The sequence below is a fragment of the Danio aesculapii genome, chromosome 6 (assembly GCF_903798145.1).
Source record: "Danio aesculapii chromosome 6, fDanAes4.1, whole genome shotgun sequence".
NCBI classification, from domain to species: Eukaryota; Metazoa; Chordata; class Actinopteri; order Cypriniformes; family Danionidae; genus Danio; species Danio aesculapii.
The window spans coordinates 36,561,880-36,586,690 of record NC_079440.1 but is presented as its reverse complement, the minus strand read 5'-3'; the positions used below and the strand labels follow the sequence as shown (position 1 = coordinate 36,586,690).

Here is a 24,811-nt window from a genome sequence, read left to right as displayed (position 1 = left end):
AAATCAAATAAAACAAAACTCAATCAGCTCTTCATTATGATGACGATTGCTCAAAATTCAGCATGGTGTGAAATCTTCCTATCCACCTTTTTATTTGGACCCATGATGCTTGCATGAATTATGGGAGTAACCTCCATTAAACTAAACAATCGGTGACATGTTAAAAAAAATTGGGTACAATAAAGTGTCATTATTCTCATCTGAGTTCATACATCAAAATGCAACTCATTAGAAGAATTGACTAATTATTTTAGCAGACCATAGAATAACCACACAATTTAAATGTGATGATAGGCTACTACGCTATAATGTCATGCTAAAATCAAATTGTCATGTTAAAATCAATCAAATTGTTGTATCACGTTTGAATTACTTGTAGTTCATGCAACCTTTTTTGAATATTTTATAGTTTTGTTAAGGTTCCCCAAGCCGAAAATGCAGTCACGTGTGTAATAGGGTGGATAAATAGGCTATATGAAATATCTACATAAACATATCTAAATTAAACTAGGTTGCAAACACGTTATAAGTTAAAACATGTCAACTGAAGTCACTTTGAAATATTCTTCGGAAAAGCAGTCAACATTTAAGTTTTAAATTCACCACTTCTTAAATGACTATTTCAAAGCCAGCCTGAGGGGAATGATAAACACAGTGTTTCCGGTTTTACAGCAACAAACCAGGTAACCCTACGATTCCCAGGTAGGTGTCGTGCAGCGAAAATGCGACGCACTATGAACGAATGTTGTTTGTGTTTTTTATTAGGCGTCATTTAGCGTCAGACCTTTGGACTAGAAGCTTCTTATCGCTGCAGGTGTCCCGCTGGAGAGGACCGACGAGGTCACGCGCGCGCGCACATACACACACACATTTCAGCTGAACTACACGCTCCGCGATCAGAGTAGCAATGAGAGAAGACCACACCTCCGAGCGGAGGGCAAAAGTCCGGACTGAACGAGCGCTGCACCTGCATCGCCATTCGCAGTGACAACCTGATATGTTCGGGATTACTGTGCCAGACTTACATTCAACTTGATGTCTGGTTTAGCTGAACGCGTTTCTTCTATCAGACGGATCGGTGGTGTGTTTCTTTCTGTGTGTTTTTGTGGCTGATATTGTTCGGGATGGCGTTCCTCCTGCCAGCGCATCACAGGTAAGCACGGACCGTTCTGTTTGCACGCCTCCGTCCTCCTCTGAACAGAAGTTTAACAGAACTGGGTGTTTAAATATGAGATTTGAATAGAAATATGTTTTTTATAAGTTATAAGACACAAGAATACCCAGAGCTTATATACTGTAGAGAGTCGAAGGAGATGTAAACTTACTTTGTAGGCTACAGGAGTTTGAGGATTAAAAATATTAAAACGTAGACTAAAATCTTTACATTTCATTTCTGGTCATGCATATTATAGGTACAATGTTTTAAGATTTTAAAATAAACTTATTGCTTAGATCTGTTTATGAGCATCTAAATCCAGAAGGTACATTTGATTAAAAATGTTATTAAAATGCTGCATGTCAATAAGCAACATTGTCTGCAGGGATTCATATATTAATAAATTAAGCAAACAATCACAACTGTGCGAGTGCTGATAGTGTACGGCAGCACTGAGATTGTGGTGCTGTTTATTGTCATATAGGTAGAATTTCACCGTTGTTGTTTTTCTGCCAAGGAAGTTCCTTAATTCATGTAATATAAACAGAAACAAAAGTGATGTTATACAGAATAACAGCAATTCTGAAACACTATATGAAACATAATATTCGATTTTTTACCACATTAAAACTATTATAAATTATGAAACATGAATATATTAATATTTCTCAATAGTTTCAGCAGTGTTAAAAGCAAGTACAGCACTTTTCCTGCTACTGCATGCAAAAACTTTACCAGATAGAATATTAATTATTAACCATATCTCTTATAATTCAAATGCATTTACCTTTTATTATTTTTTATTTTAATATTAATATTTAATAACTTTTAACATTACTCTTATTTCCAGAGTAATACTAATGGACGTCATTTATCCATTTTTTTTTCTTAAAGAGTCGTAAAAAACATCAGAAAGAGTCAGGACAACATACAGTGCTCGGCATATACAAGTACACCCCTCACAAATCTATCTTTTAAACTCATGTTTTTTAATATGAAGCTATACAATATTATATTTGTGCATATAGTTTAGTCAGTACTGAAGCCAAATCTGGAGCTTATCTTACAAATTATCTTACGATAACAGTCCAAAAACTATTACACCCAAATTTATATGTTATAGAAAAATATTAAATACAAATTAAAAAAAGGAAAAAATCAGAAGCAAAAAAAAGTTTAAAAAAAAAAATGTAGTTAAAATTTTGTAGGTTAACATTTTTTTTGCATGATTTTGCTTGAATTTAATTGTATTATCTTTCAATTTCTAAATATGTTTGGTGACTAAAATATTATTTTAATAAATATATCTGTTTAATATGCACCAAAATACATAGCCTATATTCACTGAGAAATGGATATTCATTTTCAAAATGGGGTGTACTCAATTATGCTGAACACTGTAACTGTTAACATATATGTATCATTTTACAAAACAAATATGCGCAACATACCAGAGGTTGAGAATGAGGAAGTTATAAAATTATCAGATAACACAGATAATTCAATCCATGTTAGTGTTATTGTGGTTTAAACATTAAGGGTAAGTAACCCCCCCCCCAAAAAGAAACAGTTCTATAAGAAAAGAAGGGAATGTCTCCCTTTTGTATAGTTAATCTTGTTCGCTATCATAAAATAAAAGACAAGCAAATTATTTTAATGCTGTAGGTGCCCTTTCTGTTCAGAGTGTGAACTGTGCTTTACAGTGACAGTGTAATAGTTTAGGGAGAGAAAAGGTAGTAATTAATCTTGGTTACCATTGAACCATTGTTAATATGGTCTACCTGCTGCACTTGAAGTGTTGATAAAATGTCACATCATGGATAGAAATAAAAGTTTTATGACTTTTTTGTTTTATTGTTAGGCGTGTAACTGTAGTCAACCAATAAAATCAAAATAGGACTAAGCAAACAACTCAAACAAAGAGGCAAATGTCAAATGACTCAAGAAGAAGTTTAAAGCCCAATGGTATTCCTTGCAAGAGCCATGTAAATAGTATGATTATATGTAAATTATCTTATATCATTACTTTATTCTATGATAAATAGTTTTGACAAATATACATTTGTCCTGGAAGTTCTGCTTCCAGGAGCCAAGCGATCAACACACTTTCCCTCATACTTTCGTCAGACATGCCTTATAAGCTCCAGCATTGACCGGTGCATGACAGCACTCAGTAACATTGAAACATCCCATGAGTCCACATTCTGGAATATTCTCTGGCAGACACTGAGATAGCCAGTGTGTTTCAGAATGAAACCATGCCCCCAAGAAAGTAGAAAAAAAATCAGGTTCGGGTGTCTTAACCCAGGCTGGTGTCTGTGTCACAGATGGAGGTCAGGTAAGAGAGTGGAGCTCAGCGGGCAAGCTAGTGCATTTCCCAAATAATGACGTAGCTGCTTAACCACCATAGTACTGTGTAATGCATTATTGGAGAAACTATATCTATGATGGTTTCTAAAACTCTCAAACATGCATTCTCCAATGGATAACTTCTGTTAAGTGCAAATGCTGAGGTAAAAATAATGTCAAATTCTGTAAATAAGGGTTCTGCCGTGTTATACAGCATGTACAGAAATGCATCCTGCTCAAAATGTCTGCATTAATTCACCTCACAAACAAAAATACATGTAAAATTTGAATAGATGTGGAAGATATAGATTGCCATGCATGTTAGATTACTTATTTTGCATGCATGCCATGTCATTTTACTAAGCTTCAGACCATAGGTCAAGAGCTGCAGTTCCAACTAAACAAGTTTGCGAATGTTCACTGGAAACACGCAACCCTGAAGGAACTTGTGACCTTGCAATGCTTTTGGGAAAAGAACCCCTGAATAGCTGCCTTTTTGTGGTGCATTATGGGTTATGTTCACATTTCTGCTGTCCTAGAGGTCAGATCTGAACATTTTGGAAGCTGTCACTGTTTAAAGAATGAAAGGGAGAGAGGTAGGCAGGAAGAGAGGTGAATGTTTTTTTCCTTCTGTCAGCAGCATGGAGCTGGGTGGACAGGCCTGTTAATTGGTGATTTAATTAGTGCTTAATACTGCAGCTGTGCACAAAACAGAAAAATCAAGAACTGCACGGCAGTGAATGCAGAGCATCATATACCTTACCAGACAAAATAGCACCCTTAAGGTTGCAATACACAACACTTTAGTTGGTTACTAAGAAAAATGGGTGTCATGAATGAAACAACTGAGAATGACACACTAACAGACTTATTGTCCTAACACATGTGGAAGCATGCACCTTGTTGCTAGGAGACCCATGACAAATGAAAACAATATGTTTTCTATAATAGGCTTGAAATATCAAACACGTTTGTTATTCTCAGACTGGGTGAAATCATAAGCTTTGTCTGATTTCCAAGGCTATACCTGCCGAGGTCATATTTGTCATCCACATACATCATTTGGTTGCCTCTTTTAAGAAAAGAAATTGTTGCATTGGAAAAAAAGGAAATTACAGTAATTTACAAGTTACAAGAATTCACACTTGGTTATGCTTTTTGCCTTTCTCAAATAAAACATCCTTGATGACATATAGGACCAAAGAAAGGTGACCTCCGGAGGACACAGCCTTCTAAATGAGACGCAGCAATAGTAGAAACTAGAGTCTGTGCTTCTCATGCACAGTGAAATTTCCTGCGAAATCTGTCAACTTGCAGCTGGAATAAGCTAGATAACTTTTGCATAGATTGTTGCCCCAATTTGCAGTCGGAACAAGTCAAAGCTATTTGCCTAGTCAGATCCTGTCCGCAGATTTTAGGCAGTCAGAGTCGACAGATTTCACAGAAATTTGTGTAGTGTATGATGGACACAGACTTTTTTTTTAGCTCCAAACTTTTATTTCATTCAGATGGAGCATATCAGACAAGGAGGTTGAGCTGAGGAGCACATTTCTGTGCACGTTTGTTGTTTTCCATTGTTGTCTGATGGTGTGATTCTCAATTGTTTAATGATACCAAGATTGTAGAGAATGTACAGTATGATGACTGGAGTTTTAAAATCAGTCATGTGGTGTGTTCCAGCTTTTATACCAGTGGCTATGCTACAGTACAAAAGATAAACAGTATAATCAGATATAAAAAAAAGTGCTAAAAATGTTTTGTAAAATTGGGTAAAATTAGAAAAATTGAATGAAATAACTCAACATTTTTACAGTGTAACTGCTGGTGGATGAGTAAATCCAAGAGCTCTCAATCTGATTTTTTTTCTCAATTCTGATCTTTGTTAAACAATCTCTGGTTGTTTTTTATTCATCTTCCCTACTCACTGTATATCCATCATCCATCAATAATCAAATTAGAAATGGTTTAAAACACCATTAGATATTTAAATGAATTCATTCTAATTCACATGGTTACATATGACTTTTTTAGGTTACATATGACTAGTCCGATTACAAATAATTTATTAATTATTTGGGCCTTTGCGTTTTGGTTTTGTTGAATTCCTTGTATCAAAAACACCTCTGTGGTCTTCGAAGTTTGGTGAAACTACAAACAAAAGCATGGTCCATGCATGTGCATTCTTTTTACATGTTTTTTGTATTGTTTGGTCCAATTATGATTGTTGTATTCTGCTAGTTAACCCTTATGCTGTTGGGGATGTTTTCATCTTCTCTGGGGTGATTTTGTGTCTTAATTTGGCCATAACATTTTCTGTGTTTTAGCTAGAAGAATGATTTTTGGTGACCAATCTTATTTTGACACACATTTTGAATTTTAAAAACTCACCGTCAAATTCTTGGCAAATTTACAACCCTTTTGTTATGTTAGGGATGAAAACATCCACTTAATTAAACTGCTGTATTTCAAATTAAATTCAAATTATTTTGCATAACTCTGTTAATCTACCTCAGTCCCGATTAAAACTACTAAATTGCTTAGAGAATTACAGGATTTTAACTCTTTAATAGCCAAGTTCACAAATCATGTCACTGATTTGGTGACAAAAAACTACACGAAATGATGTATTTTCAATATAAAAAGTAATTGTGGACTATAAAGTTTTAAAAATCGTTTATTAAAGTCTTGAACATGTTAAACAACATAGCCTTTGATGCATTGTTTTTGATTTAACTTTTTGATTTAGTGGCTAATTCGTATCAATCCGTATGATCTAATTCATACTATTTAGTACGATTTGCTCATCACCCAATGATGGTTCTGTTTAGGTATGGGGGGGGGGAGTGTCATTTTGTGTTTGTTTTTTTTCAGAGAAAGAGTTCAAATCCTGTAATTTTCTAAGCAATTTAGTAGTTTTGATCAAGACTGAAGTTGATTAACATATTAAAAAAAATATTTGAAAAAAAAAATTCATTCATTCATTCATTTTCTTTTCATCTTAGTCCCTTTATTAATCTGGGGTCGCCACAGCGGAATGAACCGCCAACTTATCCAGCATATGATTTACGCAGCGGATGCCCTTCCAGCTGTAACCCACCTCTGGGAAACATCCAGACACACTCATACACTATGGACAATTTGTCTTACCCAATTCACCTGTGCCGCATGTGTTTTGACTGTGGGGGAAACCGGAGCACCCGGAGGGAGAACATGCAAACTTCACACAGAAACGCCAACTGACCCAGCCAAGGCTCAAACCAGTGACCTTCTTGCTGTGAGGCGACAGCACTACCTACTGCACCACTGCGTCGCCCACAAAAAAATAAAAATAAAATAAAAAAATAATCTGATGCAATTTTACAGCAGTTAAATTCAGTGGATGTTTTCATTCCTAACATAATAAAAGGGTGGTAAATTTGACAAGGGTTAAAGAATATTAAATTATCCATTGCATACAGTATAAGCATATTTATATGAATTATTTGTCCATATTACTCATGTTTTTGACATTTTTTCTGAGGTCCACCCTGTTTTTCCAAGCTCCAGTTCTTTGCACATTTTTAACTATCCAAAATTTGTAGAGTAGCTCTGACTTTTGGCTGTTAGCGCTAATGCATCTAGACGGCAAATCATATAGTGTATTTCAGCCTTTTCTGACATTCTCAAAGATTTCTGGAGAAATATGACTCATATTATGTTCCTACCCTATTTGCACACCCATAAAATCCACCAGGTCTATTGTTGCAGAGTTAATCATACATAGAGAACACTGCGATTTTGCGCAGAGCAAGATTGAGCAATCTGTCTTTATAATGTCATTTTGTGTTCTGTTTCCTCCTACGAATGTGGTGCTAAGCCGCAGTGAGAGGTAAGAATGAAGGAGTGTTCTTTAGAGGAAAGTATACTGATGGAAAAAGAGGTTGTAATGACACCACTGAGTCTTGAAGTGAAATGATGGAATAAGGTACGTGGCATATGTTAACTTTTATAATGAAAAGAAAGAGCACAGGGAGCCGAAGCGGTGCTTTTCAAAAAGCCAACTCTCCCGAGCCAACAGAACGCCAGTGCAACATGAGAAAAGACAGATAAGATAGTGAAATTGAGTCAGAAACAGAGAAACAGAACGCAATTCTCAGTTGAAAAAAAAGCAAGAGATTAAGAGTGAAGAATCAAGGGTGGTTTACGCAGCTCTGGAGTAACAGTCCATGCCAGCTGCAGTTTGCGGTTTGTTCCTGAGGTTATGCCTGACAGTAACTTGAGCCATGTGTGCAGGCTGATAAAATGTGGATTAAGCAAGAAGGAGAGACGGGCAGCAAGAGGCATGACCATAACAACTCACTACTGGCCCTCCAGGACCCCAATCATATAGAAAATAGATTCATTTCTTCCTTTTCAGGTACAGCACAACATAACTTATTTGATACGGAGTAAAATGTAACGTTTTGGCATGTTGTGTAGGTTCGGACTGCCATAAGCACTGTCTGTATTCAATTATAAACTGCCCATCTGTAACATTTCATTTTTCAGCATGACTGTACATGTATAAATGCCAAAAAAACGAAAAGGGGTTTTAAAGACTTAAACTGTACAACCAAATGACAAAAAGTCGATAAATTATTAATAATATAATAATAATAATAACAAATAAATGTTTTATTTTAACTCATTTTAATCAGGTTTCAACTACCTCTTTTTAGTTACACAAAGTTTAACTTGAAAATGAAAACCAAAAGATGTTTAAAACCATTTCGAGTTTCTTTCTTCTGTTGAAAAACTGCTGGGTCCCAACCAACATTCTTCAAAATAACTTCTCATGCATTTAGCAGAAGGAAACTCATGTGGTTTAAAAGTACAACAGGGAAAGTAAACAATGATGTAATTTTAGCTTTAGGGTGAACTATTTCTTTAACATTTTAGTCAGTTTGCCTGGTGTAGGTTGAGATGACTAGAAAAGTTCACTTGATTCAACAAAAAAAAATGCAGCAAGAATTTTTTTATAACTATTACATCTCATTTTTTTTCTGTAAATTAGAATGTGCTGAAAATCTTTGAATTCACTCTGATATGCATCTGCATGGCCAAACTTCTTTAGAAAACAAACCCTAAACAATGACTTCTTCTTCCTCCCCCTTTCACATTTGTGTTTTAGTCTTTTCCCTAGTTTGATCATGAACATGTTTTCGCACCAGATCCAAATCAATTAAACTTCCTTTTATCACTAAAGAAAACTTTGGAGTTCTCCGCATTTTTCTTGTCCCCTCGTGCAAATGCCTTTTGTTACAGTATGTTTAATCTGTAAAAAGTCGACTATACTATAAAAAAGGGAGTAAACCCATTAGGTTTAAAGCAGTTAGTTGACTTCATTTAAAAATAAATTCATTTAATGTCATTTTCTTTTCGGCTTAGTGCCTTTATTAATCAGGGGTCACAACAGCGGAATGAACCACCAACTTATCCAGCATATTCAATTCAATTCACCTTTATTTGTATAGCGCTTATACAATGTAGATTGTGTCAAAGCAGCTTCACATAAAAGGTCACAGTAAATAGGAACAGTGTAGTTAAGTTTGTAGTGTTTAAGTTCAGTTCATATGCTTTATGCAGCGAATGCCCTTCCAGCTGCAAACCATTACTGTGAAACACACACAACCACTACGGACAATTTAGCTTTCCCAATTCACCTATAGCGCTTGCCTTTGGACTTGTGGGGGAAACTAGCGCACCCAGAGTAAACCCAGGCGAACACTGGGAGAACATGTAAACTCCACACAGAAATGCCAACTGACCCAGCCGTGGCTTAAAAAAAACAAGTATTTTGCCTTAATAGTACTAAGCAAATATACTATGAGCAAAATTTAAAATAATTAAGTAGTCATTTTAACAGTTCCAAGTTTTACTATAAGGTATACTCACTTATTTAAAGTAACTAATTCCTTTTTACAGGGTATGCAATTTAAGCATTTTGAATTTGGTTTGCATTTGCCTGTTCCCATCTATATTTAATTGAATTTCCTTAAACTATTCTGGTGACCTGTTTTGTGCTAAATAGTGTTTGTAGCATGAATGTAATACAATGCTTCCAGAATTGCTTAAACGGTCTTTCACAAACTCTCCCATGGCCTCATGAGATAGTAAGCTGCCTGTACTTTTTTTAATAAATAGATTTTGGACATCCAGCACTTAAAAGCACTTTTAAGATCGTTTTGCATATTGGACGTAGACAGCCTTTTTCTCAGTTTGGCCATCTTGGATATTTTTGACAAAGCTGGTTTGCATGCATTATGAGATCGCTAAATCTATTAAGGATAAATGCCATGCTGATTTACAATTTAGTTCACTCATTCATTCATTTCCCTTTGGCTTAGTCCCTTATTTATCAGGAGTCGCCACAGTGGAATGAACTGCCAACTATTCCAGAATATGTTTTAGGCAGTGGAGGCTCTTCCAACCGTAACCCAGTACTGGGAAACACCCATACACTCTTGCACAGACACTCATACACTGCGGGCAATTTTGTTTTACCCAATTCACTTATAGCGCATTTCTTTGGACTGAGAGGGAAACCGGAGCACCTAGAGGAAACCCATGCAAACACGGGGAGCGCTTGCAAACTCCACACAGAAATGGCAATTGGCCCAGCCGGGACTCGAACCAGTGACCTTCTGGCTATGAGGCGAAAATGCTAACCACTGAGCCACTGTGCTGCCTATTTTTTTGTGCTTTTTGTGCTAAATAGTATTAATATTTGTAGCATGAATGTAGTGCAATACAAATGTATATGTATTTGTCTTGTAATGTGACCTACGAGAACTTTCACAAACTCTCTCCTGTGGCCTCATGGGAGAGTAAAATACCTGTTATTTTATAAATAATTAGATTTTGGACTTCCAGCACTTTTAGGATATTTTTGCATATTCAGAAGCAAACAGCATTTGTCTCAGTTTGGTCATCTTTTATATTTTCACAAAGCTTGTTTGCATGCATTATGAGATCGATAAATCTATGAAGAATACATGCCATGCTGATTTACAATTTAGTTGTGGTTTGTTAAAAAAAAAAATTTTTTGGTGTCATCATAAGCACTACTAATATATGAGCAATTACAGCGTTATCTGCAGTAAAGACTCAAAACATAAATTCACAGAAAAAGTATATGATTATCACTTTATTTTGATGGTCCCATTAATGCATTTTGTTGATTTTTTTCTTGTCATGGATGTGACATCTTTCCATTATGGATGTGACAGATGTGAAACTGTCACCTGTGTGATTATGATACATCAAATATAATTGTTTGAACACATTGGCAGACACATTTTTGAGTATTTTTAAATTACTGTAAAATACATACAAGTTGTTTTGCTATTTTTGGTCAAATTAATTTTTATTGCATTTTTTAAATATTATTTTTACTGCATCTTTCAAGTTTTTCAAGCATAATAAAAGAATCATAAACTGGTTCATATGATGTGCATATTCCAAATCATTTCAAGTCATAACCAGTATTTTAGTCATTTCTTATTGATAATGTTCCAGTCAAGATAAACACTAAATCAGAGTATCCACGGGGTCTTAAAAAGTCTTAAAATGTGTTAAATTTCACAAATAAAATTAGGCCTTAAAAACTCTTAAATTTACTGAAAAACTTCAGTCTTGTAGGTCTTAAATCATTTTAAATAAGTCTTAATTTTCCAATGTCCATGTAAAGCTACCCAAATAGGCCAACATCCATACAGTCACCAACAACACACACAACAAAACCCTATTTAACAAAATGGTTCCTCACAATAACGTTTGTAAGTTCTCTATGTATTGATGGACCATACATGGTGAGGAAACTGACCAGGACGTACCGTTGTACACTTAGTTTATTATAGTTTTAAAGGTGTTGACAGACACATTTTTGAGTATTTTTAAATAACTTTAAAATACTTGCTTACACACAAAAAAAAAAGTTATGAGAGGTTTTGCTATTTTGGTAAAAGTTAATATATTTTTAATGGCATTTTTAAAAATACTTTTACTACATCTTTCAAGTTTGTAAAGCATGATAAAAGAATAATAAACTGGTTCATATGACGTGCATATTCCAAATCATATCAAGTCATAACCGGTATTTTACTTGTTTCTTACTGATAATGTTCCAGTAAAGATAAACACTAAAGCAGGGTATCCTAAACTCCTAAACTCACAGAAAAACTGTCTTGTAGGTCTTAAATCATTTTAAATGGGTCTTAATTTTACAATGTCCATGTAAAGCTACTCAATCAGGCCAACACCAATCAATCAATCACCAACAATACATGCAACAAAACTCTATTTAACAAAATGGTTCCTCACAATAACGTTTGTAAGTTCTCCATCTATTGATAGACCATACGTGGTGAGGACACTGACCTGGACACACAGTTGTACATTTAGTTTATTGTAGTTTAAAAGCTGTTGACAGACACATTGTCAAGTATTTTTAAATTACTGTAAAATACTTGCTTACACAAAAAAATAAGCGGTTTCGCTATTTTGGTCAAATTTAAAAAAAAAATTGTATTGACATTTGCATGGAATTGCTCATATATTAAATTTTCAACAAGACATCAGAATATAATGATATTAGTAAGATGAAACTACAAATGAAACTACAAATGAAAGTTGCATTTCCACCTTGCTGCAAAGGTTGTTCTGTTTTGCTCGCTTGAAAAGCAAAATCCACCCGGCTCAGATCTCCCCTCACATTAGTTTCCTCTCTTAACAATCAAAAGCAATTGGTTAAACCCTGATGAATTAGACGTATTGCACATCCTCTAACTGTCATTCTTTACTTCCTTTGTTTCCGCAGATAGTGACCTGCCTCATTCTGGCCTAGAGAAGGACTCAAAGACTTGCTCCATTGTTTTAGTCTAGCAACCGGGCAGAGATGAAGAGTATGCTAGACAAGGCATCAGCTGTTGTATGGTGACCGGAGACAAGACAAGAGCCTGCTTCATGAATGCTTGTTTCTCGGATACATCAGAGACCTGCAGTCAGAGATACAACAGTGTATCGCTTGACTAGAGAATGAATGGCGTGCTCGGCCTGCCACAATGCTCAGCATTCACACCTGTCGGGAAAGATGCCGATCGCTCTAAATATTCAAGAAAACCCACTAAACTTCAATAGCTAACAGCAATGTGAGCCGAAAAACAGGAGGAGGAATGCTGTCAGGGTTCTCCTTAAGCTGAACACCTCTGTCCTTGTTTGTGGATCACTTGCGCTCTGACAGCCAGGACATTTTGCCTATGAAATAACCTTGCAGGCATACTGAAAAAAACTAAGAGCTAATTTGGATACCTAACCAGCCCCAAGGCCACTACACAGACAGATCAGCTGTTTTTTTCATTGATTTTAGAAAGGAATCTTCCAAAACTTTCTATAACATCTCACACACTTTCAGCTGTCTGGTAGGCCTGGTTGTGTTTTTAAGGCGATCTTATAAATATACTTTCTGGAGTCTGGACTACAACTGTCGTTGACTTCTCAAAAGTGAAGAGGAAAATCTCCAAAGGAGCCGTCGCAAATCAAAACTGGAAGTCAGTGTATTTTTAGAAATGATTTTAAGTATAAGGGGACGAGAAGGACGAGAAGGACACAAATAATAAGCACAAACCCTGAGGTGATAAAGAATATTTCCTTGCTAGCCTTTTTTTTCTCTCTGCACTTTGTTGAACACTCCACTGAATGATAAACTGCCACATGGAGAAAGCGTCTCATCACAGAAACCTTCTCATTTTTTAGGGTAAGTATATTTCTACTAGAATATAAAACACTCATTCATAATGAGGTTTAAGCTTTACACAAAAGTTGTTGTTATTATTATTAGAATTACTATTATTATTATTATTATTAATTCATTCATTTTCTTTTCGGCTTAGTCGCTTTATTGATCTGGGGTCGCGACAGCAGAATGAACTGCCAAATTATCCAGCATATGTGTTATGCAGCGGATGCCCTTCCAGCTGCAACCCATCACTGGGAAACACTCATACACTCTCATTCACACACATACACTACGGACAATTTCAGCTTACCCAATTCACCTAAACCACATGTCTTTGGACTGTGGGGGAAATCGAAGCACCTAGTGTAAACCATACGCGAACACGGGTAGAACAAGCAAACCACACAGAAACGCCAACTGACCTAGCCAAGACTCGAACAAGCAACCTTCTTGATGTGAGGCGACAGCACTACCTACTGCGCCACCGCGTCGCCCCACGTTATTATTATAGTTATTATTATTATTATAGGTTTAGGTTACTCAAAAATTTTGATAATGTCATTATGCTCATCTTCAAGGGATAATTCACCCAAAAATTAAAATTGACTGATTAGTTACTCATCTTCAAGTGGTTCCATACCTTTATGAGTTTGTTTCTTCTGTTCGAAATATAACAAAAGTTTTATGTACTACTTTTATGACTCTTTTGGTTCATTTGTTCATTTTGTTTTATCACAAAAACAAGATTTTTACTGCATCTTTCAAGTTTTTAAAGCATGATAAAAAAATCATAAACTGGTTCATATGACATGCATATTCCAAATCATATCAAGTCATAACCAGTATTTTAGTTTTTGCTTACTGATAATGTTCCAGTAAAGATAAACACTAAATCAGGGTATCCACAGGTCTTAAAAAGTCTTCAATTTCAAAAACAAAATTAGGCCTTAAAACTCCTAAATTCACTGAAAATGTCTTAAATTTGACTTAGTGAAACCTGCAGAAACCCTGTAAATGTATGCTGAGTTAAACTTGAGTTAGTGAGTTACTGTAAAGTGAATCAGTCTGAAAAATGAACAAATCATTAGCGCTTACTTAAGATCAGGCAAAAGAATGATTTGTTTACACATCAAGATATTACTTTACAAACTAGTTTACAAAATTAGTTTTGACATAGAAATGCTGTCAAATGTTCAAATCATTTTTAGCACTTGATTGTCTATTATTTGCATGAGAATCCAATTTTTTTAAACACTGTAAATAACTCTAAATGCAGTAATTGCACAGTACCCCTTTAGTTATTTTTAATGGTGCCATAGAGTGTATTGAATTAAGTCAAATTGTTCTCTGATATTTACATAGGTATGTGGCTTAGGTCAGTGGTTCCCAAACTTTTCAGCCCGCAACCCCAAAAATTACAATGCCAGTGACTCGGGACCCCCAATATCCTCTGAGGTGGTAATAAATATATAAAAATTGCGCACACATACTCTTAGGCCCAAGTCTATTCATCATTTAATTTTGAAGAACTCCACTCGGAGACCATCCTCCATGTTCAGTTGTGCCTGTATTTATTTTTAATGTACGTGAGTGCCGTAAAGGTGTAAGACAGTTTAAAAGTCTTCAAAATTACCTAATCAGTCCAGGGGTTGCAAAAAATCAAAAGGCTGATGGCTTTTTTTTGGCATGTTGTTTTTTAATATATCTATTAACTATTATTCACTCAAATATGGTAATACTAATAGTTTAATGAAAAGAATTGGATTTTTGGAAATCACCAAGCGACCCTCCGATGGGTCCCGACCCCACTGGCTTAGGTAACTTCAAAAATATACTCAACAAAAGAAACTGATGGACATGTGTTTAGAATTTAAAGTATTTTGAGACTTTAAGATATATAAAAACAAAGGCAACAATTAATATCAACCTCAACATAAACAGATGAACTCAAGGGAAAGGACATTAATAGCTGAGTGATATGACACAATGCATAAATGTGCATTAAACATTCATACTCCCCAAAGTACCTGTGTTTGATGCCTCAATACAAGCATACAAGTATGTGGCAAAATTCAATATATACAGTTGAAGTCAGAATTATTAGCCCCCCATTTAATTTTTTAATTTTTTAAAATATTTTCCAGGTGATGTTTAACAGAGCAAAGAAATTTTCACTGTATGTCTGATAATATTTTTTCCGCTGGAGACACTCTTATTTGTTTTATTTCAGCTAGAATAAAAGCAGTTTTCAATTTTTTAAAAACCCTTTTAAGGTCAAAATTATAAGCCCCTTTAAGCCATATATTTTTTCGATAGTCTACAGAACAAACCATTGTTATACAATAACTTGCCCAATTACCCTAACCTGCCTAGTTAACCTACTGTAATTAACCTAGTTAAGCCTTTAAATGTCACTTTAAGCTGTATAAAAGTGTCTTGAAAAATATCTAGTCAAATATTATTTGCTGTCATCATGAATAAAATAAAATAAATCAGTTATTAGAGATGAGTTATTAAAACTATGTGTTGAAAAAATCTGCTCTGCGTTAAACAGAAATTGGGAAAAAATAATTCAGGGGGGCTAATAATTCTGACTTCAACTGTACTTGTTAAACTAACAAAAGATACATTTAAACTGACAATCTCTGTTTGGGTGTCGCTTAATAAATGTATAGTCTATATATCCCTTTTTGCATTCTCACACACAGTAAACAGATGAGAACTGCTCCTTAAAACCTGTCGCACACTGTATGAAAAGTGCCATGTTAAGCCATGCCATGACTTCTAAACATTGTTTTCTATATATGCACATCAGCATGACAATCTGCCATCTGTCCACATCACATCGAAGAATATAAAAACAAGGTAAAGATGTAGCATGGCAGGCTTTAGTCTCTCTACCTCTCATGTTTTCAAAATAAGATTCCCACATACTTAGTAAGTTTAACATAAGCTTAGATTAACTAAAAAATAAAGAGAATTTATCATTGTTGTAATCTCACTAGGAAACATTGTGGCCAATCAAACAAAGCCTGGGTTGCGCATGTTAACGATACTGTTGCTGCGTTCACACCAGAAGCAGAAGAAGCAAGCGTGAGTGATTTACATGTTAAGTCGCGATAGACATCCTGCGGTGCGTTTCACATGAATAAAGTGGCTCGAGTTGAGGATTTAACACGTGACTTACGCAAATCGCTCAAGTTGGAAAATCTGAACTTCAGCGGACATTCGCGCCGCGTTAACCAATCAGGAGCTTTCTCTTGTAGAGACGTGAATATGATGAATCGCCTGTTTTTGGTGTCTCGAGACACTATGCTCAGCTCAATCGAAGGCACCACTGAAAGCTTCCATCATCCAGGTATAGATTTTGGAGGAGTTTATGAACTCACAGAGCTGGATGCACCTCTGAATGGATCTAGTGGACTCTTATAGACAAGGCGCCAAACGAATTGACGCTGTTTTTCACCCTTCCTAAAGCACATAAACAGAGCTATTCTCTCAATAAAATCCATGTTAGCCATTTAGCAATGAAGCTAGAGTCACCGGGCAGATAGAAACCCTGCCCATGACGTGAAGTGAATTTGATGCATGGATAAAGTAAATTCCACGCACGAAAGCGAGTAAACTCAAAATGTTTACGTGTCTATTTACGCGCGAATAGCACAATTTATTTGCTCGTTCCACGTTTGGTGTGAACACAGCATGTGACAACGTAACAGTCTCCATTTTGTTCTGATAGATTGCCCTTTTACACTTTTAGTTTTAGAGTTTACATGAGAACAAGGAAACAATAGTGTTTGATGCTCTCCGTATGCTTTTATTATTCAACTATCCTTAGATATATATATAAAAAAAATTATTAGTAAAATGCCTTGTCTTTTGTTCTAAACCAGGATCTATATATTATGTGATTGAAAGAACATGAATCTGAGTAAATCATTTCAGGTGAACAATCATTTTTACAATCATTATATTATACAATAGTCTTATCACTGACTTTGGTGTTTTAGTTTCATGGGCTTTCTTGATTTCACAATTCCCTTTTCATGCTTCACCTCAGTCGCAGGGAAGCAGTATGTCAGCGATAGGAGACTCTGGTCCACAGAGACTTAATTATCAAAGCTTCAGAAACGTACATGTACACAACCCCTGTGGCCACACATGTGTGAGGTGACTGACTTTGAACAAACAGTGCAGAATAATGACACACGGGTTCTGGATGAAAAGAAGAGTTCGCCTTGGCCCTTGATTATAATGTATGCAGTGTAGTTTAAGAGCAGATGCAGTTTGCTGGTGCAGCAGTGCTGACTACGAAGCCAAAGCCACTTACAGGATTGTAAAGACAAGCTGTCTGTCCTGCAACCTTGAGGGTCACAGGGACCACAGAGACAGGCCATTTGTGAAGGAATTAAGGCTTCAGCCCCTGAGCAGGAGGGAAATTGTCTTTCTCACTATTTAAAATCTTTATTTTCTCTCAACAGGAATCCAAATGGATGTTCTTAATAGCCACATTAACAGCCTTTAAACTAAACAGTAGTTTTAAATTAAAGCAAACCTTGAGGTGTTTGTTCTTAAAGTTTACTGATTTTATTGAACAGATTTATAGATAAAGCTGTTTGTTCTTGTTTCAGAATAGAGTTTCTCACATATTTTTAAGAGTCTGCATATATTAGGGAGGAGTCACAGTGATGTGCATTTCAACATACCTCTTTTTTGCCTAGTGACTGATTGTGCATGTAACACTTTCAAGGTAATTGGATATATATATATATATATATATATATATATATATATATATATATATATATATATATATATATATATATATATATATACAGTTGAAGTCAGAATTATTAGCCCCCCTGAATTATTAGCCCCCATATTTTTTAACACATTTTTAAACTTATTAGTTTTAATAACTCATTTCTAATAACTGATTTATTTTATCTTTGCCATGATGACAGTAAATAATATTTGACTAGATATTTTTCCAGGCTCTTCTATACAGCTTAAAGTGACATTTAAAGGCTTAACTAGGTTATTAGGTTAACTAGGCAGGTTAAGGTAATTAGGCAAGTTATTGTAAAATGATTGTTTGTTCTGTAGGAAAAAAAACTTAGCTTAAAGGGGCTAATGATTTTAACCTTAAATGGTTCATAAAAAATTAAAACTGCTTTTATTCTAGCTGAAGTAAAACAGAAAAATAGACTATCTCCAGAAGTAAAATATGATCAGACATACTGTGAAAATTTCCTTGCTCTGTTAAACATAATTTGGGAAAGATTTAAAAAAGAAAAAAAAAAAATTCAAAGGGGGCTAATAATTCTGACTTGTGTATATATATATATATATATATATATATATATATATATATATATATATATATATATATATATATATGATCTATTTCTCATTGAATATAGGCAGTGTATTTTAGCACATTTAAACAAAACAGATTTATTAAACAGATATATTTATTAAAATAACATTTTAGTCACCAAATATATTTAAAAATTGAAAGATAAACAATTAAATTCAAGCAAAATATTGCAAAAATAAATTACAACCTACAAAATTTCAACTAAATTGTTAAATTAGTTTTGCTTCTCTTGATTTTTCCTCTTTAAATATTTGGATTTAATATTTTTCTATAACATATCAATTTGGGTGACTAGTTTTTGGACCATTATGGTAAGCTATTTTCTTAGATAAGCTCCAGATTTAGCTACAGTACTGATACAATATATATATATATATATATATATATATATATATATATATATATATATATATATATATATATATATATATATATATATATTCCTAATTCATTAAAAAAAACTAAAAAGCAGACAATACAGAATTTAACAAAAAAAAAAAAACTTTAATTGGTTAAGTGTATGTTACATAACCAAATATAGTAAAAAAAAGAATACTGGACTTAACGGGCAGTAATGGTGTTAGTTTTGTAAAATCTGGTAAGAAAAAACAAAGCTATAATTTTGTCCCATCAATTTGTTGTAAAAGTACATTTCCAGAAAGCCCTCCAAACACTTCATATTATGTTTTATATTAAAAATATGAGCTGTATAGTAATTATCATGAGTGTGTATACACTGAAAAAATAGTTTAGAAATGTTTTTATAAAATGTTTTTTATAAATAGGACAGTACTTTAAAAAGTGAGTAAATCTGTTGCCTTTAAAGCAACAAGTCCCATTGTAACTTACAACTGTTAAGTTGACTTAACAAATGTTTAATAATTATGCATATAGTTTATTTACTTTATTTTAAGGCAATAGATTTACTTTTTTAAGTAAGGTCAACTAATCACTTTAAAAGCAATGTGTCTACTCACTTTTTAAAGTAAACTACACTCAAATAAATGACTTTTGCTGCTTGTTCAAACTATTTATTTAAAATGAGTTGAAACAACACAATTCTTAAGTTGTTTTTGGGACAACCTAATTGTTTTATGTTGAATCCACTGTAAAAATAGTGTAACTTGGTGGTTCAGTGATTTGCCAGGTCACCTAACAGCAAGAAGGTCACTGGTTAGAGTACCAGCTGGGTCAGTGGGCCTTTCTGTTTGAAGTCTGCATGTTCTCTTCGTGTTTGCGTGGGTTTCCTCCGGGTGCTCTGATTTCTGTCACAATTCAAAAACATGCAGTATAGGTGAATTAAATAAACTAAATTGGCTGTAGTGTATGTGTGTGAAATGAGTGTGTAAGGATGTTTCCCAGTACTGAGTTGCAGCTGGAAGGGCATCCGCTGTGTAAAACATATGCTGGATAAGTTGGTGGTTCAGGCGACCCCTGATGAATAAAGGGACTAAACCAAAAGACAATGAATTAAGGAATGAAATTTGCAAATTTGTAAAAAAAAAAAAATAATAATAATAAAAATAAATAAATAAATAAGTTAAACTTAATTAATTTGTGTTTGGACATTATGAAGGAATTATGTGGAACCCAGTATTTTTTTACAGTGTAATCACTTTTTATAGTGTAATATATTGTAATATAGATTGATATAGCATTGTCAATAATAATGAAATAATTAAATATTTATTTATGAACACCGAAATGCCTTCCCATGACTAAAATGTTGTCACAAAATTGTTCACTGTGAATTAATAATTTATTTTTTTTTATAAAGATTTTTTTTCCCTTAATCTCTTCACCTAATTTCCAACATGTTTCTTCCAGGAACTCTAACCAGGTGTCCTCTCACAACTGGCAGCTTATCTTCATTACCCTACCAGTCGAACATCATGTCAGAATTGGAGGATTACTCTCCTCCGAGAGGGCACCCTCATCCTGACCCAGCCCGCATCCAGCAAAACCTCCTGGAGGAGCAGGTGGAGCTCTGGTGGTTCAGTGAGCCTCGCAAATCCCTATTATGCTACTGCGCCTCGGTGGCCTTGATCTTGGGCTGCGGCCTAGGTGGCGTTGGCCTGCTCTCCACCACCACCAGCCTGTCCAGCGAGTGGCGTTTGGGTGCAGGAACCGCTCTTTGTCTTCTCGCTCTGGCTGTCCTACTAAAGCAGCTGTTAAGCTCCGCTGTCCAAGACATGAACTGCGTTAGAAGCAGACGACGGATCAACATGCTAAAGAGCGGAGGTTTGTCTGACGTCCTCATTATGTTGATCACAGGAGCCTCTCTGCTTATTTGTGGCGCTGTGCTACTGGATATGGCCTTGGCGTACCACATGCCCAAACCTGGCAAGGCACTCAATGACATGTATATATCCGGGGTGGTGATGCTGGCAGGAGGGAGTTTTACAGTGTTTGCGGTTGGAATTTACGCAGCAGTAGCTTTCTTCTTGGACAGGACAGGGCCGGGACAGAGACGCTGGGAGAGGACAGTGCGAGTCTTCAGTATTTCAGCACAGATGCAGGGGAGAAGAGAGACGGCGTCGAGTCTGGCTCGACTCATATAACTGTGACTGCAAAATAAATACAGCAGAAGTCAAACGTTTACATACATCTAGCAGAATCTGCAAAATAAGAGAGATCAAAGAAAATGCATGTTCATTTTGATGAGAACTGACCTGAATAAGATATTTCATATACAAAATGCTTACAATTAGTCCATGTTGTGGGGTCAAATGTTCACCGATGCTCCAGGATGCATTAAGAGTTGGGGGGTGAAAACTTTTGGAATTTGAAGATTAGTGTAAATTTAACTTTAGTCTGCAGTGAAACATCTGTAGCTTTTGAAGTGCAGTACTGAATGAAAGAATAGAGATATTTAGGCACAAATATGAAAAATGTATTGTGTTCAAATGTTTTCACCCCCCAACTCTTAGGGCTCTATTTTAACGGTCTAGGCGCAAAGTCCAAAGCATTAAGGGCGTGTCAGAATTCACTTTTGCTATTTTAAGGACGGAAAAATCCGCTCTGCGCTGCGGCGCATGGTCTAACAGGGTTGAGCTTATTTTCTTAATGAGTTATAGGTGTGTTTTGAGAATAAACCAATTATCTCCCATTCCCTTTAAGAGTCAGTTGCGTTACGCTACGCCGCATTTGCTATTTACATGGCGGACTTTGTAAGTGGAAAAACTGAGCGATTCACTAGCGAGAAAACAGTTAAACAGACCAGATCACTCTCTTTCATGGATAGGGAAATGTGTTGTACGCACAGACAGCCATTAGCCTACATAATTAATTTAGTTTGTTAAGCACAAAGACTTGTCTCAAAACTATTTCTAAATTCAGTTCTAATTTCCAGCAAACGAATGAATGAAAAATAATAACGAAGTGTGGTCAAAAAACTGAGTTATATCCAAACACACATGCTATGCCCCATATGGTCCAAAACCTGGCAGGTGGGCAAATCTAAGCATGTTTTTATTAAAACAAATATAAATATGCATAAAATAAATAATACTACTACTAATAAAAACATTATACAAAAGCAAATTGTCATGAATAAACTGAAAAAGCCCCCCGAGATGAAGGCATGAGGGCAGTGGTTTTTATATTTATGTAGAAAATAATAATTTTTATAACATTTTAGTCCTTTAACTCTTTCATTTGTAAAGATATTTGTGTATTGCTGTACATCTTTTGTGTATTAAGCAATGTGTAAGCGAGGCGCACAACTAACACGCTCTGCGCTGGACTTTAGACCTGCTCTCAGCTAGCCTATTGTGCAGTCTATTTTAGTTCCTCAAAATAGCAACGCGCCAACAATGCGCCTTAACACACCTCTTATTTAGACTGAAACACCTATGAGTCCACTAAGTGGCGCAAATGGATTTACTGTTTAAACAACGTGGCAGAAGATGGGAAAATTATAGTCTGAAAATAGCAACATGTCATAGTAACTCGTCTTGCGCCTTATTGTGCCGGGTGTATGATAGGGCCCTTTATGTATTTTTGCTGTCTACGGGTATTTGAACTTCTTTAAAAATCATACAGTCATTTACGGCAGGAGTTCCCAAACTTTTCAATACGTGACCCCTAAAATAGCAATTCTAGTGACTCGTGACCCCTACTGTCCTCAGAGGTGGTTATAAATATACAAATATTGCACACACACCAATAGGAACTATAGACCATTTTGAGGAATGTAAACAAAAACAAAGGTCCCAATGTATTTCCTGTTTTACATTATTAATTTCTATAGCTTCCAAGAATCCAAAAAGAGCCACATATTGATAAATAATGTTATGATAGCTGTCTTAAATTTAAGTTATGATTTAATTGCCTCTTGTTACAGTTATGAAATAGTTTGATAACAAGCAGTAAATGTTTACTGGCCAATGACATCACAACATTGAAATAGTCTATATCAGTGTTTCCCAAACCTGTTCCTGGAGGCACACCAACAGAACATATTTTGGATGTCTCCCTTATCTCACCCATTCACTTCAGGTTTTGGAGTCTCTTCTACTGTTCTGGTGAGTTGATTCAGGTGTGTTGGATCAGGGAGAGCTTGAAAATGTGTACTGTTGGTGTGCCTTCAGGAACAGGGTTGGGAAACACTGGTCTATATAAACACAAACATATTGACACAAAAAAAGTGCAACAATCTAACAACCATATACTTTTTTACAGTCATAATTAATTTGTTTAATTTAATATTAACCTCACTTAATGAGAATGGTGGGCACAATGTTTATAGCAGCACAAAATGGCCGCCACTTGGAAATCATCCTCCATGTTCAGTCGTGGCCTTTATTTTTAATACTGTAAAGGTCTCAAAGTTTAACATTGTGCCGTAAAATCAACCTGCTACAACTAAAGCTAGTGCAGTGTTGTTAATCTAGCATGATAACCCCAGGGGTCACAATCCAATGGAAAAAAAAGAAAGGCTGATGGCTTTTTATTTGCATGTTGTTGTTTTTTATGAAACTATTAAATACTTTTTATATTATACAATTTAACTGGACTAGAACATCTATGTCAAGCGGCTTTGACACAATTTACATTGTAAAAGCACTAAATAAATAAACATGAATTCAATTGAAATACTATTGTTATCTTCTGTAGGTTATGGATAAAATATGGTAATTCAAATAGTTTATTAACATACATAAGATAAAAGTTACATGGCCACAATGACCTGACCCCCACTTTGGGAACCACTGACTTATGGAATAAGTTAAAATACACAAGAGATGCTGAAAAACCAAAGAATATTTAGGACCTGAAGGATTTTTTTGCAACTAATTATTAACAAAAAAATTAAATGTAGGAAAATTTTGCTAGGTCATTTTTGTCATTAATTCTCTTATTCAGAGCAGGACTAAATAAAAGATAAAATGCATTTTGTATGATCCCTCTTATTTTGCTAAATATTACTTTAAATGTAAATAATAAACACTTCAGATTCTGCAAGGTGTTTGTAAAAGTTTGCCTTCAACTGTATGCTATTCTTGAGCTAAAATCTTAAACTAAGGCACAAATCACGTGGGACATTTACAATAGCATTTCACAAACAAACTGATTCACATTTTGGCTCAAGGATTCAGGCATTAAACCTTTTAAAGCACAAACGTTTAGCTTTTTACATGATTCACACCAGTGAAGTACAGTTAAAAGTACTGAAAAAGCACAAAAACAAGCTAATTGATCGTAAAGCTAATTGATTTTAGGTGAAACATGCTGCTTTCTCTTCAATAGCCTCAATGTGTGTGTCCTTGACTGCTTTATTTATGCAGGCAATGGTGGGCATAGCGAACGGCTGTCCATCTGGAGATGGTTTTCAGCACCTTTGATATTTGTGTGAGAGAGCAAACTGACCGCCTGTGTCAGTTTGCATGTCTGTGATTTACATGTACACTACAACTTGTGCAGGTGACACTGTGGATCAAATAAATGATCAGAATGTGAATCTAAACGTGAACCCTTTTTTATTTCCTTATTTTTGTAAATGTTTCTAAGGAGAAAGGCTTTTTTTGTGGAAATACAGGCAAGTTGATTTACACTTTGATGCAAATTATTGGTATTTTGTTCTGGAGGGCTTGTGAAAAACATTCACAAACAGATGGAGGAAAACAGATGGCAGGTTGTAGTCGTTTAGTGGAAATCCATTTCAATTTGT

The 24,811-nt window shown here is 35.1% G+C and overlaps 1 protein-coding gene across 3 annotated transcripts; it reads left to right on the top strand.

Annotated features, from left to right (window-relative positions):
• The first annotated feature begins 925 nt into the window (after positions 1–925).
• Positions 926–24,607, top strand: LOC130230831 (transmembrane protein 125). 3 transcript variants are annotated; one of them, XM_056460104.1, is made up of 4 exons: positions 926–1,153; positions 7,778–7,901; positions 12,342–13,277; positions 20,467–24,607. In XM_056460104.1, the coding sequence occupies exon 4, from the start codon at positions 20,532–20,534 to the stop codon at positions 21,198–21,200; it is 669 nt and encodes a 222-aa protein (XP_056316079.1). In that variant the 5' UTR covers positions 926–1,153; positions 7,778–7,901; positions 12,342–13,277; positions 20,467–20,531; the 3' UTR covers positions 21,201–24,607. The 3 variants fall into 3 exon arrangements, with proteins under 3 accessions (XP_056316079.1, XP_056316078.1, XP_056316077.1); XM_056460103.1 differs by lacking the exon at positions 7,778–7,901; XM_056460102.1 differs by lacking the exons at positions 926–1,153; positions 7,778–7,901; positions 12,342–13,277 and having other exon boundaries at positions 20,454–24,607.
• The last annotated feature ends 204 nt before the right edge of the window (positions 24,608–24,811 follow it).